This window comes from Pipistrellus kuhlii, unplaced genomic scaffold (assembly GCF_014108245.1).
Source record: "Pipistrellus kuhlii isolate mPipKuh1 unplaced genomic scaffold, mPipKuh1.p scaffold_m20_p_2, whole genome shotgun sequence".
NCBI lineage: Eukaryota > Metazoa > Chordata > Mammalia > Chiroptera > Vespertilionidae > Pipistrellus > Pipistrellus kuhlii.
Genome location: NW_023425515.1, coordinates 89,786,670 through 89,802,762, shown reverse-complemented (window position 1 = coordinate 89,802,762; position 16,093 = coordinate 89,786,670). Strand labels below are relative to the sequence as shown.

At 33.6% G+C, this 16,093-nt stretch overlaps 1 protein-coding gene across 3 annotated transcripts in view; it reads left to right on the top strand.

The window, feature by feature from the left end:
* The first annotated feature begins 1,362 nt into the window (after positions 1–1,362).
* SAMSN1 (SAM domain, SH3 domain and nuclear localization signals 1) overlaps positions 1,363–16,093 on the top strand; it is a 57,572-nt gene continuing 42,841 nt past the window's right edge. For 2 of the 3 annotated variants that reach the window (XM_036444364.2, XM_036444367.2), the window contains exon 1: positions 1,363–1,515. In XM_036444364.2, coding sequence (XP_036300257.1) covers positions 1,459–1,515 — 57 coding nt within the window. In that variant the 5' untranslated portion in view covers positions 1,363–1,458. The remainder of the gene's footprint in view (positions 1,516–16,093) is intronic. The other variant, XM_036444365.2, reaches the window with a different exon arrangement.

Genomic DNA, 16,093 nt, shown 5'->3' with positions numbered 1-16,093 from the left:
AAACCCAAACAGAAAGTTTGAGAGAGGGCATACTTCTAGGTGATTACCCAAACTCAAAGTCCTGAGATTTTTCATTGTTATCTTTTGTGTCATTAACTTATAAATATCAGCCTGATAATACTAGAAAATATAGAACTGTTCTTGATATCTAGTAAAAGCATATTAACCACAATCTTGACAAGTGTATTCCTTCAATTCTATTATGTAATAAAAACAATATTTTAGCAAGTCAGGAGGCTTGATATTATTGTCAGGCAGCATACAATAGATACTCAATTCAATATTTGTTAAACAATTAGCAAAATTTGAATGCTGGAACTGGGCCTCAAGAGAAGGGGCTTAGAGATGTAAAGAAAGACTGAGAAATCGTCAGTTGATTTGTTATCTAGAGAAGCTGATACTTTAGAATATAGCACCACTACTTTTCAACCAGGGGTTTTATAGACAGAAGTGTGGGTTGATTTCCAAAACAATAGAACTGGAGTTTCAGATATTCCACGACTCCCTTTAGTAAATCCCTACTTAAAGAAAGCTTGAACTTCTTGCTTTTACTTCCTTGGTATCTTGATTTTGACATTATAATAAAAATTTAAAGCTCTTTAGTTTGGCAAGGAAAATCTTTCTAAGCCATATTAGCTCTATTTCAGACCTATGGACCTATTAAATAGGAACTCTGGAGGCTTCATTTGGAGGTCTGATTGATTGATCTACTGGATCATCACCAGAACAGCAATAATCAGTGTATGGCATTGTAGATTGTAGCAGAAAGATGTCTGGTTAAATGAAGGGCCTGTTTAATTGATTTTCAATTAATCAGGACTTTACAACATAGTAATATGTTAAAACAGTAACAATATGCATAATCACTTACTTTTAGAGTCAGGTTCCCATTTATATTTATATGAATTTCATCCATGCTCTATTTTAAATGTATGCATACATGTCTTACACAGGATTACTATTGTATAAAGTCTAGTTTATTTCATCTTCTAACAGTTTACTTAGAAATGTAAAATTGACTACACTGAGTATTTTCTTAAAAATTTTTTGTACTAAAAAACCTACATCTCAAATTTTATTTATTAGCTCACATGTTTTCTTCCCTTTACCCATAAAGTGTGTTATAGATTTTTATTTTATATAAACTAAAAATAATGAGTGTTATTTTGAAATCCTTATGGTTCTGATGATAACTGCAGGTATGTCAAAGTGTGACATTTAGTAATTTACATCATAGAATATAGAAGAAACAGAACATTAAAGAGTTACTAAAGAATAACTGTAAAAATTGCCAAAAACTTTACCCATGTAAATGTGACATCATATCCTGACCAAAGGAGGAAGTGGCAGGTCACAGGGCTCAAACTTACTGCTGTCAGAGACAGCACACTGCTTGCTGTCTTCAGTTGTTTCTGTAACGACAGAAAGTGCACCTACTTGGAGTAGTCTGAATTCAAAATGCTGAAGAGAAAACCATCCAATGTTTCAGAGAAGGAGAAACATCAAAAGCCAAAGGTAAGGCAATTTTATACATAGTCAAACAAAACTAAACCACTTAATAAATTGCACACACGGAGAGAATTCTTATCTGCTAGTCATAAATAAATTCAACCATACGGCTGAATGCCTCATAGCAAATATGGAAAAAGATTGCATTACAAAACTAGATGTTAAATAATACCTGACAATTATATATGATCTTTGTAATTTAACTTATAGGTCATATTTCATTGTTTATATCTGTAACTGAACTTTGAGCACAGAATATCAACTTCCTTGAAGTCAATTTGGTGATCTCTGTTTGAAAGATTGATATTATAAAATCTTCTTGCACATTTTTAATGACAATAGACTTGTTAATGTCTACTTAACAATTTTCTGAATTTATTTTAGTACTTTTGTGCTCAGGTCTTCACAATAAATTTAATTATGAGAAGATTTTAAAATAAATATTTGGTTAAATATTTGATGTTTTTATTTTTAATATTAAAATATGTCAGCATGTTGTACATAGTATTTTTCTATTCTGTTTTTTGAATTAAAGAGAGAATTGGGTTGTCTTTTGGGAAGCCTCAAACCCCCAAAATTAATAGATTTGACAAGTTGATTTTATTTGGCATGTTTTTCTTCTCTTAATAATTGCCACTTAAAAAGTAGAGGTGCCTGGCCAGTGTGGCTCAGTGGTTGAGTCAACTATGAAACAGGAGGTCTTGTTTAGATTCCCATTCAGGGCACATGTGGGGTTGCAGGCTTGGTCCCCAGGAGGGGATGTGCAGGAGGCAGCAGATCAATAATTTTCTCTCATCATTAATGTTTCTATCTCTCTCCCACTTCCTTCCTCTTTGAAACCAATAAAAAGTATATTTTTAAAAAGTAGGGCATGAGGTAGCAAAGTTTAGTTTCTATTTCAGAAATCTATCTATATTAGTTATTAGTTATTGATTTATGAAATCCTGGTATAGAAACTTTTTCTAACATTTGTACATTCTTGAGTTTGTTATGTAAATAACATTTTAATTCTGTTTGTGAATAAATAATAACTGAGTTTCAATATTTTTAAAGGACTAATTTATTACCTGTTATTTGTCTTTATATACTTGACACCCAATCTCAGAGGAAGGATTTGAAAATTGTAAACTTTTGACTTGATGTGGCATTGAATAATCATCAATATTTGAAAACTCCTTGCAAGTTACACACAACCACCCTGAAATAAACTAAAATTAAATGATTTCTAATCTTTGGAATAAATTATTTTTAATATTAATTCTTACTGACACAAAGATCTGATAAAGGGTAGACAAGTATCTTTACTGAAAAATATAGCTAGATAACATAATTTATTTTTCCCTAAGGTAATAAAAATTCAAAGTAACATTTTCCAAAAATTATCAATACAAAAACAGTTTCTAAAAGCATCATTTACCTTTATATTTAAGATTAATTTTATATAAAATTTACTTGATTAAATGCAATAACATTGAGTTTATAATAGTAGATTTAGGAAGATTCCAATAGTATATTTAGGAGGAAGCAGTAGTTTCCCTCCAAGTATTTAAAATCTAAAGTTAGAATATTTCATAAAGATTGTATTATATAGTAAGTTAATATGTCATTAAACTATTTCCAAAATGATATTTCAGTCAATTATCATTTGCCTTAATTGCAGGAACTATTGTAATATAAATAGAGTGCTGTTCATCTTATTGACTTTATTATTCATAAAAGTAAAAATAAATTGATAAAATGCATATCTGGTAAAAAAAAAAACATATATTGCATTATATAGTCACATTGGAAACATTAACTCTTGTAAATGAATTTCCATTTTCTTTTTTTTTTGTTGCAATTTTCTTAATGATGTGACTTGAGCAAATGACAAAGATTCAAATTCAAAATGCAATATGTTTTTTTTTAAAATATATTTTATTGATTTTTTACAGAGAGAAAGGGAGAGAAATAGAGAGCTAGAAATGTAGATGAGAGAGAAACATCGACCAGTTGCCTCCTGCACATCCCCCACCGGGATTGTGCCGGCAACCAATGTACATGCCCTTGACCAGAATCAAACCTGGGACCTTTCAGTCCACAGACCGATGCTCTACCGCTGAGCCAAACCGGTTTCGGCAGAATTTCCATTTTCTTGAGATAAATAATTTTATTCCATATACATTTTAAAATTCATTTTCCTATTACACTTGATGTACAAAATTATATTAGTTTCATTTGTACAACATAGTGATTAGATATTTGTATATCTTACAAATTGATCACCTCAATAAGTCCAGTATTCATCTGACACCATACACAATGATTACAATATTTTCTACTATATTCCCTATGTGTGACTATTTTCATTACTGATAATTTGTACTTCTTAATCCCTTTCACTCTTTGCACCCATCTCTTCACCCTTCTTCCATCTAGTTACCATCAATTTGTTCTCTGTGTCTATGAGTTTGTTTCTCTTTTGTTTATTTATTTTGTTTTTTAGATTCAAAATGTAAATGATATAATATTCCATTGCATAAAACCCTTAGCTCCATTCATGTTTTAAAAAATGACAAGATTTCGCCAAGACCGGTTTGGCTCAATGGATAGAGCGTCGGCTTGGGGACTGAAAGGTCCCGGGTTCGATTCTGGTCAAGGGCATGTACCTTGGTTGTGGGCACATCCCCAGTAGGGGGTGTGCAAGAGGCAGCTGATCGATGACTCTCTCTCATCGATGTTTCTAACTCTCTCTCCCTTCCCCTCTAAACAAAATCAATAAAATATATATTTTTTAAAAATGACAAGATTTCATTCTTTTTTTGGCTGGGTAATATTCCATTTCATATATATACCACATCTTTCTCCATTCTATATAAATTGGAAGACTTTGTGAATGTATATGTACAAGTATGTTTTTCATATATTCCATGTTAACTTAATTCTTTCCTTTTAATATGTAGTTAATGTTTCCCAAATATTATAATTATGCCTTATAAGCATTTCTTTTTCTGGGTAAGTTGTTGAGCATTTTGTGGAGGAGAAAAAAAAAAAAACAAAAAAACAGAATCCCTAGGGATGGCACAGATTGATGTTATGGCAATCCCTGTACATACATGAGTGGTAAAATGAGGAGTGCAAATTTCTTCTTCATCTACTAGAAGAGGACACAGGGCATGTATCCAGAGAGATAAAATAGAACCATCAAGGAAACTGTCTAACATATAAGAAAATCACTGTCTACACTGACTAACCACATACCAATTATTCAATCTCCTGAGTCAGAAACATACACACATTATCCTGCACTATTTCAGAATTTTTGAGAGAGATTTCCCTGCGTTTTATTATAAACTAGAGGCCCATCATGCGAAATTGTGTGAGGCACCCTGCCTCCTGCCGCAATGCGAGAGCTGCTGCTCACAGGCCTGCGGGGAGGTACAGAGAGGGGCTCCATGCACCTCCTGGTGACAGGTCATTTGGTCGTTCGGGCATTATGGCCAGTGTCTTTTTACAGTATAGATACTGAAGTAAGTAATGAGCAACATTAAAAATTAGGGAAATATTATTTAATCATTTGGTTCATGTTAACTACTATAGGTTTTATTTCAGGTGACAGAGTACCCAATTCAAATAGTGGATGCATTTTATACCTCAAATAAAAGTTATGAAACTGATCATTTGTATAGGAAATGAATGGAAGAAGACTTTTTTGTTAGTATTTTTAAATGACTTCTACTTGTGAGAAGAATTCAAACCATTCATGGATATAAAATGTAACAATAAATTGTGTAAGTGTCCTATTTCTAAAATAATTTATTATTTTCTAATGTTCTCAAGACTTACTGACAACATGCCCATCAATAAAAAATAATAGGTCAAAACACACATTAAAATACATATTTAATTTCATCACTAATGTGTCCTCTTTTTCACCCTTTATTTTTCTGTTATTCCACTTTGGGTATGAGTTCTTTCTTTCAAATAGCTCATAAATAGAAACAACAGTATTCATATTTATTTTAAGAGATTCATAATGCAGCACAAGAGGAAGAGATAAGAGATATTTCATAAGAGAAACTAAAAGAGCCTGGGAAATTATTACAAAAGAAACTCACTATTTATACTGGAATGTTAATAAATTCCAACAGGTTCAATTTGTTACTCAGAATCCTCTATGGTGACTAGGTATTTTGCAAATTAAGAAAGGAATTTGATAAGTAGTTGTGCAGTATTCTACATTTAGTCTATAAAAAATAGCCTTGGCTAACATACAGGCAACAAAGTATACTGTACTTCCTTCTTTGATTTTGTTTTTACCTTATTATCATGAGTGTCCATTACAGATATAATTTTTCAAAAAGTTAAGCATATCCAGGATTAATATTTAATAAGATATATCATTTAACTGTATAAATGCTTGCATTATAGAACAGAAGATTTTTGAATACTTTTTCAATTAAAAATTTTTTTATTTTTAGCTTTCTATATTTATTGTGAGTTTTTTACATATCTGTTGCTGTGTTCAGAGCTTTTCGTATACTAATTGATTTAATATTTGTAACAACTCTGTGAGGGAATGTCTTGTCTCATAGAGGAGAGAGCATAGAGAAGGTGAATTAACTTGAGAAAAGACACACAGGTAAAAAATAAAACTGTGTGATATGAAATACAAATATCAATTTTCAGTATTCCTATTCTTAAATATTATGCTGCCATTACAAGTATAGAAACAGTAGATATTATTTCTAATTGTCTTAATTACCAGCTAAATTTTAATGAAACTTGGCAGGACATATTTGTAAGAGCCTCTGTAGGTTTGATAGGAATTTAGAGATTCTCCATTCTTATCTCTGATTAGATGCAAGAATTCCATCTACAAAATTTAACACTTACTGAAAAACAATAATAACAGCTTCTTTAATATTCAAATTGCTCAAGAAAAAACAACCTAAAATTGAAGTAAGTATAACCATGTATCTCCTTCCTGCACCTAGCATAACACCTTCCATGTAGTTGGCGCTTAATAAATATTTGTAAACTGAATTAAGTTTCTTGGGTCTACTGTACATAGTCTGGTTCCAGTTTGGATGCTTACCAGTGTTATGTACTTTCATTATTCTTGGATCAAGTCTGATAGTATGTACATAAGAAACTTTGTATTTATATGTGTAAATACAACTAATTCATATTTAAGTTTTATTTTAAAAAGGAGCACCAAAGCTGCAAATGTTGTGCAAAACTCCTAGAGACGCCTGTCATTATGTCACAGTAGAACTTTATTCCAGGTCAGGGAATACAGTAGAAAATTCAAAATATAGAAAAAAAAATAGATCCCATAAATAAAGCTCTTCAGCTGAACCAGTCAGGCTTTATTTGGCTGGGATGAATGATCTGTGTTAGTCAATTCTAACTGAGGTTTTCCTTTGAGTAAAAGAGATTTAAATACCATTGTTATTTTAAAGGAAAACACTGTGATGATGGCAGTTCTGAAAATCGATTTTTTAACCATTTTTAAAAACCTGAAGTGCATAGTAAATGAGATACCATTAGTGTCACAAATGCTAATTTTCACTAGCTATGACTGAAGTGGCATTCCTTCTACTTGCATTTGATCCTAGCAATGCTAAGAGGTGAGGAGTTGATTATGAACTGTTTTCACTGCACTGCCTGCTGTGCAAATTTATTCTCCTCAACAAAGATGACACATGGTTGTGGCATTAAAGACCTTTTTTCATTGCTTTTCCTATCAAGACTGTGCAGATATATTTTAACTCTTATTGAACCAAGTATGAAAAAAAGAGAAGCACATATGCCCTGGTGCATACGTTAGGTAAGGCATTTGCACAAGGGCTTATGGCATTATTTTTTTTCTCTAATTTATAGGAAATAAAACAGTCCTGTAGCTCACGACATGATAGCTAGTAAAAAATAAATTGGTTTGGGATTATATGAAACAGTTTTTCTTCTTCTAATCCTGTGGGCTTCTGCCCTACTGCTTCTTTTAGCTTCTTCATCTGGGGTATAATTTTCAGACTTCACTTGACCTGAATTCAGTTGAATGTTTTGGTTTTGTAAACAAAGTGATATCAAATAAGATACGTGATAAACAATAGAGGTATTATTTAAGTTCACTTTTCACATTTAAAACATGGTGGATGTATATAAATGTTTATTTTTATTTTTATTTACTGACCTCCCTCTGCAGCCAAATATCTCTCAAGATGTTCTATTCTTTTATGTATTTAGTCAATATTTATGTTTTAGTTGTTTTCCAAGAAATATTTGAAGTAAATTATGAGTCAAACCTAAAATAAAATAAGACAAGTCAGGAGAAAACAACATATAGACCACAATAAACGGCGTCACAGGGCCATGAAGGTTGAGTTAACTTTGGGTAAAAGTACTTGTTCCTCAGTGTTGTCCTACAGACCAGCAGCATTGCCATCCCCCGAGTTGGTTAGAGATACAGATTCTCGGGTCTATGCAGGCCTATAAAATCAGAACATATCTTGTAACAAGATACCCACGAGTTCTGTGAGCACTTTAAAGTTTGAAAACTATGTTCATATTAATGGTTCTCAACCTAGGATGCATATGTGAATCACTGAAGAGCTTTAAAAAATACTGATAACTGTGTTCCATATTCAGATATTCTGATTTACTCATATAGAATATGCCTGAGCATCTAGAATTTTTAAAGTTTTACAATCTTGAACCATTTTTCCCCCCAACTAATCTTTTCAAAAGACTTAGAAGTTACTTCATTAATACATTCATCTATCCATTCATTAATTCTTCAACATAAGAAGTATCTAATGAGTCCAGACCATAGACTGGAAATACAGTGGTGAATAAAACAAGGATGCCTGTCCTGGTAGTATTTTCATTTACTGAGGATGACAGACGACAGGATAAATATGTTAAATATATAGCATGCTATGCCATGACAAATTCTAAGAAGGAAAGGAGGGATGTGAAATATAGAGGACCAGGAAGACTTGGTAAGAATGGGATGTGTGGAAAAGGACCCGAAGGAAATGGAGGAGCTGGCCGTGAGACTGGCTGAGGAGATCTGTTCCAGGCTGAGGGAGGAGTAAGTCCAAAGCCTTGATGTGGGAGTGCCCCTGGTGTGTCTGAGAAACAATGGAGCAGAGCACACAGGGGAGAGAGCGCTCAGACACTAAGAGCCTCAGTCACACAAGATCACAGGGCCTTGTAGGCCTTTGTAAGGATTTTGCCTAGTATTAAAAGATTTTGAGAAGAAAACGGTCTGACTTACATTTTAGTATATTTATTCTGTCTGTTGGGTTTTGAATATTCTGAAGGGAGTGAGGGCGGAAGCAGGGAGATGAGATCCATTTTACAGGCGTCTTCAAACTATGGCCCTCGGGCCACATGCGGCCCGCAGAGGAGTCTGATCCGGCCCGCCAGGTTTTTTGGGCAGTGAGCGCAGCCGAGGTGTTACAGTAGGAATTAGTAGTTCATATAGTCCGGCCCTCCAGCTCTCTGAGGGACCGTGATCTGGCCCCCACTTTAAAAAGTTTGAGGACCCCTGCTAGGAGGTATTACAGAAACTAAGAAAGAGATGGTGGTGTCTCAGTTAAGGGAAGTGGCAGGGTGGATGTTGAGAGATGCTGAGATGTATTTGTACATATTGCATACATTTGAAAATATATAAAAAACTTAATGTGCTTGAAAGATGGTAAACAGAAAGGTTGCCATTGCCCTGCACTGGTCTTGCTTCCAGCTGGTGCCACATTCTAAGAAGAGATAACCTCATTCCTCTCCTCAGAGCCAGCAGAAGTTCATTGCCAAAATGATGTGCCACTTTTGAAGGAAAGGTTTCCTTCAAAACACAGTTTTTTATTGCACTTAATTTTCATTTCTAGGGCACCTCAAATAAAAAGAGACAAACTAATAATTTCCTCAATTTACCATGTTTAATTATTCAAAACTTAAATAATTTTAGCCTTGAAAACTCTCCAAAAATAGCACAAATTCATTTTAACATTCTCATTATTATGCTCAATATAAATCTATAACTAAGTTGTTTTGCAAGAAAATAGCAAAAGGTTTGAGGCAAAATAGTTTGGTTATACTTGAAGAAAGCAGAGTGCCCAAATAATATATAGAAAATTCATAAGACAAATGATTGAGGGATTTGATGGAATTACAGAATTCCCTTTAGAAATTTGGATATTATGTCCTGGAATAAAAATACTAAATCATTGCTCTATCATACACTGGATTTGTTAAAAATCAATTTAATGAGACACCTCTCTAATTTTTCTTGCCCTGCATTAGAGATAAATGGCTTCATTTTCCCTGCTGATTATTTTTTTAATGGAATTCAGTCCATATTCTATATATCTAAGTTTCCATTAGCATTACCAAACTGACCCATTTCTCTTTCTTTCTAGTGTTAAGGTTTTAGGTGAATTCCTAGAAACAAGACATTTCATAATTAGCTTCTTAGTAGAGAAAAAAAGTTTTCCATTAAGAATTAATAAATAAGAATAGAAGATGGTTTTAAACTGGCTCTGGGGGTAGATGAAGTGATCCTTTCATAGATAGAGCCATTTGTCAACACAGTGTCTTTGTCCTCTTTCTTCCCTTATATGAAGAACTTGGGAATTTTTCTCATAGTCTGTATTAATTTTCTAGAGCTTCTATAACAAAATACTATAAATTGGTGGCTTAAAGAACAGAGCATTATTTTCTCTCAGGTCTGGAGGTTTAAATTGCTGGCAGGGTTGGTTTCCTCTGAGGGACATGAGGGATGGATCTGTTCCAGGCTTTCTTTAGGACTTGCAGATGGCCACCACTTGCTGCCTTTTTTCTTGGTTGACCCTCTGGGCATGAGCATTCCTCCTGATGCCTTTCTTTGTGTATCCAAATATCATCTTTGAGTGGCTGTGGCTACTATCATGCTTTCCTGTCTGTGTTTTCCTTAGCCTAGAATGCTTTTACCTGTTTTTTTTTGTTTGTTTTTTTCCAAATCATGAACCCGTATCTTTGAATACCTCTCTGGACTCTCTCCCTCAAGAAATCCTCTACTAGTTACCAAGGCAGTGCGTAAGAGGGCAGAGCAGTAGGGAACTAAAGTATTATAGACATGGGTTTGAGGTCCTATTCTCAGATGTCATAACATTTTTTAAAGCATTTCATTAAACCTCTTTTGAGGTTATGCTGACTAAAGAAGGGAATGTGTTAAAACATGTCACATAAGATTGATGTGAAAATTAAGTTAGTTACCACATGTAAATTTCCAAGCACATAGTACATGTTTGATTAATAATCTCTCCTTTTCTATTTTTAATAGACTGTGTGTCACACCTATATTGTTTTTCTTACCATAGTTAATTTCAATGTGTCCTTCCAACTAGAATAAATCATCAATAACAGGGGTTTATCTTATTCATATTTGTATCCCTGCAGTTTTTGTTGGGAAATAGGGGAAATTAAACTCCAAATGATGTTCAGACTCCATGTACTTTCTAATTCATTTTGATTACCATCAAAGCATTTGTAATATGAAACGTAGTCATGACTTCCCAATATATGTACTGTAAGTGTAGAATGATTAATGGATAATATTAGTCATATAAAGAAGTAACCTACTTCAAGACACAGTTTTTAAATAGGCCACTGATAAAGATCTGGGACACACCCACATAAAACAAAGTAACCATTCTTAGAATCAGAATGAAAACAAAATAATAATCAAAAATTGTAATGTTATCTGTCTAAAGAGGGAGAAAAAAGCATTTGCAAAGGGTGTTACTTTTCACAGAGCCTAAAAGGAGTGGGAGAGTATCAATTTGACATTGTGGTATGAAGAACCATCCAGAGCAGCCTAAGTAAATATTCTACGTGGTTCAGCAGCCTTGCTCACTTAAGTAGGTACTTTGGACTATTATAAATTTGTCTCTGTAGCCCTTAATATCACCTAATTTACTCTATTGTGACTTTACTATACCAAACACAACAAACTCCCAACATGATTTTATGTCTCATATAGTATTTCTTTCAGGGGAGACAATCCTTTGATCAGTCAATAAGAGAACATATTCTTCTTTGCAGTTGAATTTCTAATATTGAATCAACACTTGGTGTTGTCAGATTGGGTATATTGTCAGCTTAGTTTAGACTCAGTTCCCCTTAAGGTTATTTATTTCTACAAACCTAAAAAAGAAACTGTCTATATGTGTCAAAATGGAGACCTGATATTGGGCATGGAGACCTGGCCATAGAACCAGATTCCTAGAAGGACTGGCCTGAGCTTCCACCTAACTCTACATTTTCTCTATATACATACAATGAAGGCAAGAAATAATAAACTTTTTCCTACATTTTTTATGATTTTAATAAGTTAAATTCTTAGTATAAAATACAAAGCAGATTTTTCTTGTATCAAATTCTATTTTATAATTCAGAGTGATATGACAGTCTGAATATTTGTTTAAATTTTAATTTTTTTTCTGAATATTTCACATAGTAATAGCTATGCAACTTTGATTTTTTAAATTAAAGTAATAAATAGAAAATTAAACATAAATTTTATAATTCTTATAGGTATAAATTCTTTACAGCTACAATCCTCTTTTTTAAATTATGCTATCTACAAATTTAAAATTACTTTAAAATTATGAATATTTACTATAATTATCAGTTTTGAAACAACCAATATCAATGAAACAAATGTTTATAATTTAAAACATAAAATCCCTTCAAAGATAAATGTTCTATAATTATCAGACATTATATTCTTGGTTTAGGAATTATCATAAACTGAGTTTATTCCTACCACTACTATTACATATCAATACCACCATTATCTCCTGATTAGATTGAAATATTCAAATAGCCAAATTCAAATTTACTGAAAGGAAAATAAATGTAATATACAATGAGGAAGTTAGAGAATCCAAAAGTATTTTCAAATATTCTAGCATGAACTTACCACAGTTTTTTCCCACCTATTCTTTCCCTGTTTGGGATTACATGTCATATATTTGCCTCCCACATAAACATGTCTGTTCTTACTAATAGAAAAACATTTAAATTCCTAAGTATAGTGGCAGTGGGTACTGCCTGAGAGCGGAATGTTTATAAGCTTTATGATATTAACTACAGCACTCAACCTCAGGTGGCATAAAGCATGCAAAAAAGTCAGTTTTATTATTTATAAAATGGTTCCCCTTGAAGCAGAAGAGTGACCTTGCTCTGCTGAGCTGACATATGCCACTGGATTGATGGTCGAGCTCTGCTGGAGGGAAGCTCATGGAGACATTACAACTCTAGAAGCTGGGCTTGCAATGACCATTAATCAGGGGTCCCAAATCATGCATCAAAAACACTGATTTAAAAGTAGTAAAAATGGCTTATAAAGCTTTTTGAGAATTAGCTTATTGTTTGTCATTATTGTGTTCAAGGAGATTACTGAAATAGTCTTTGGGGATATCTTTAGAAAGGTTATTATGTACCCAGAGGCCAAGGAAATGCAGAGGACATGTAAGTCTAATGGAAGTAACTATGGTGGAATTTTTGTTCCAGAGAATTGGATGAAAAAGTTTATTAAATGAATTCAATATTTTATAATTCATTTTTACTCCTTTATGTAACCATGATTTCTAAGCAGGAGGTACTGTAAATGTTTGCCTCTTTGTGATAATTTTAATTTTAATTTTAAAACTAGAGCAAATGGATTTAGTGGGATAAATATTTGACTGGTGAATTTGTTAGGATATTTTTTAGGAACATGAGTTTGAGTCAACACTTTCAACAATTACATATGTTAAAAAGTTTCTTAAGGACTTAAAAGTACTATATGTTCTTCCACCATGTGGTAGCTAGTGAAAAATTTTCGAGACTTTTTCTTTCTCTGATTACTGAGGGAAAAAAAAAAAAAAAGCCTTCTAAGTCTAAGATCCTTAAAGAGAATATTCAGCTTAATTTTTCGGATAATAAGTTCTTCCTGCTTTTTAAAAATGCCTTTGATAAAATTAAATAGACAATATCTACACTAATAAAAGAGCAAGATGCAAATTGACCATACTTTTGTGATGCCCACCAGCCAATCAGGAGTGAGTATGTAAATTAACCCAATAAAGATGTTGGGTTAATTTGCATATGCAGGCTCAGCTGGGACTTGGGGTGATGACGCAGGAGTTTTGCCCCTGCCCTTGGTCACTAGGGGCCTCTGGGCAGTGTGGAAAGGCAAAAAGCTGGCTTCTGAGCCTGAGTAAAAAGGCAGTTCTGGCCGGAGTGAAGGCCATGCTGGCAGCCAGGAGAAGGAAGGCCCATTTTTGCACGAATCTTCGTGCATCTGGCCTCTAGTCTTTTATATTTCAACTAGAGGCCTGGTACACAAAATTTGTGCACGCAGGGTGGGAGGGGTCATTCAGCCTGGATTGTGAGAGGGTGCAGGCCAGGCCGAGAGACCCCACTGATGCACTATCAAGGCTGGGGAGGGACACAGGAGGTTGGCCAGCCAGGGAGGAACCAAGGGAAGGCTCCAAGATATGTCCGGCCCATCTCACTCAGTGCCAATTGGCCAGACCCTGGCAGCAAGCTAACCTACTGGTCAGAGCATCTGCCTTCCTGGTGGTCAGTGTATGTCATAGCAACTGGTTGACTGGTCAATTGTCTGCTCCTGGTGGACAGTGCACATCATAGCAAGTAGTGTATTACACTTTGATTGGTTGAACAGCCAACCAGATGACTGGACACTTAGCATTATTAGGCTTTTAATATGTAGGATAATTTATCTTTTAGATTAATGATACTATACATAATATATACATATAATTCCATTATTAGGTAGAACAAATAGTAGAATCAGGCCTTTATTTAAAAAAAAAGAATATTTGATACTTAAAATTATAGTTAATGTAGTAGGCCTGTTATGATTAATACTTCAAAGTTATTGTTCTAAATAACTGTTGTTTTGCCTAACCAGGTTGGCTCAGTGGCTCACAGTTCAGTTTACGTTCAGATAGCAGCCCACATCTCTGGGTGGCAGCTTCATCCCCAGATGGGGGGTGTAGGAAGCGGCCAATCAGTGATTCTTTCTCATCATGGTTGTTTCTCTCTCCCCTTCTCTCTTTCTCTCTGAAATCAATTAAAAATATATAAAATAAATGTTGCTTTGTTCTAACATAATATTCAATATTATGCTCTTTTGTTGATTATTCAGAATTATTTATTGTCTTTGAAGTTTAGTTGTAATATTAAAATAGTTGATAATGTGTAGAAAGTTAAAAATTAATTAATAGTTGATTATAAATAGAAAAAAAATCAGTATGCATATAATAAAGAATGAATTTCTAAATTTATGGGAAGATAATATATATTTCTTATAACTGGATATTTGAATTCTTCTTTCTACAACCTACCTACTAGTAGAAAAATATTAGAAATGGAAATTTGATCAGGGAAATAATTTACCTTAGAGTAGGGATAGCAAATGTTTAAAATTTATTATGTGTAATTTCTAATTTCTCTCCTAATTCTCTTCCCTAAACACACACTGTCTTCTATAACCATGATGGGCATCTATATGTTAAAAAAAAAAAAAGGCTAATATGCAAAGTGTCCCCACGGGAGTTTGACCAGGAGACCAGGAGTTCTATCACTCACTATGATGTGTGCTGACCACCAGGAGGTGGCACAGAATGAAGGATGGCACTGGCCAGCAGCTGGCAACCAGGGAAGAAGGCCCCGACCAGCAGTCAGAAGGAAGGCCCAAGCTGGTAACAGAAGGCCCTGATTAGCCCTATTGCTGGCCAGGCCTACAAACCTTACTGTTGCAAGAATTTTGTGCACTGGGACTCTAGTAGTTAATAATGACCTCGTTATTCAGAGTCCTTTTCAACACTTTTCTCCTTGAAGATCTTAAAAAATTATCCATGTGGTGCAAGAATTGGAAACTTCTTATCAGTTTGGTTTCGAGAAAAGCATCATTCAGAAATGGATAATCCTTATGAAATATTCTCATATTAACTATGCAACATAAAATGATTAAGTTCACTAAGGACAATCTTTCATTCCCTTGAATAGTTCAGGAGATAATTATATTAGACACATTTTTTAAATCCAATGTTGTTTTTTATATACAGTGTGTGGTTTCAAATCTTTTTGCTACTTTACCATCACTTTAGCAATCACTATCTTTAGACTTAGTGATTTCTAAAGAGTCTCCCAGTCAATAACACAACCTCTTAGAGTAATTTTTGAAGATGATTAAGAAAGTTGAAATTGTATTGATTTCACCTAATTTCACTTCCAAAACCTGTGATCATTTTAATGGGCCTTTCTTTAGACTGACTATAAATTATGTACATAGACCTATAAACAAAAAATGCCTTTCTTGTATTAAGTAGTCAATACAAATTAGTACTTGTAAATGGGGGAATATAAATTTCCAAGTAGACAGCTATTATACATTAGTCATCTCATTTTTTGTTTATAAATATCTCCTTTTAGCAATTGCTTCTATATTTGTATACCATTCATTTGAATATAGCTCTGTGTAGCTCTTAACTACACCAATTGATGGCACCAATAAAGTGTAAATTCCTCCATGATAGATTCCTGCCTG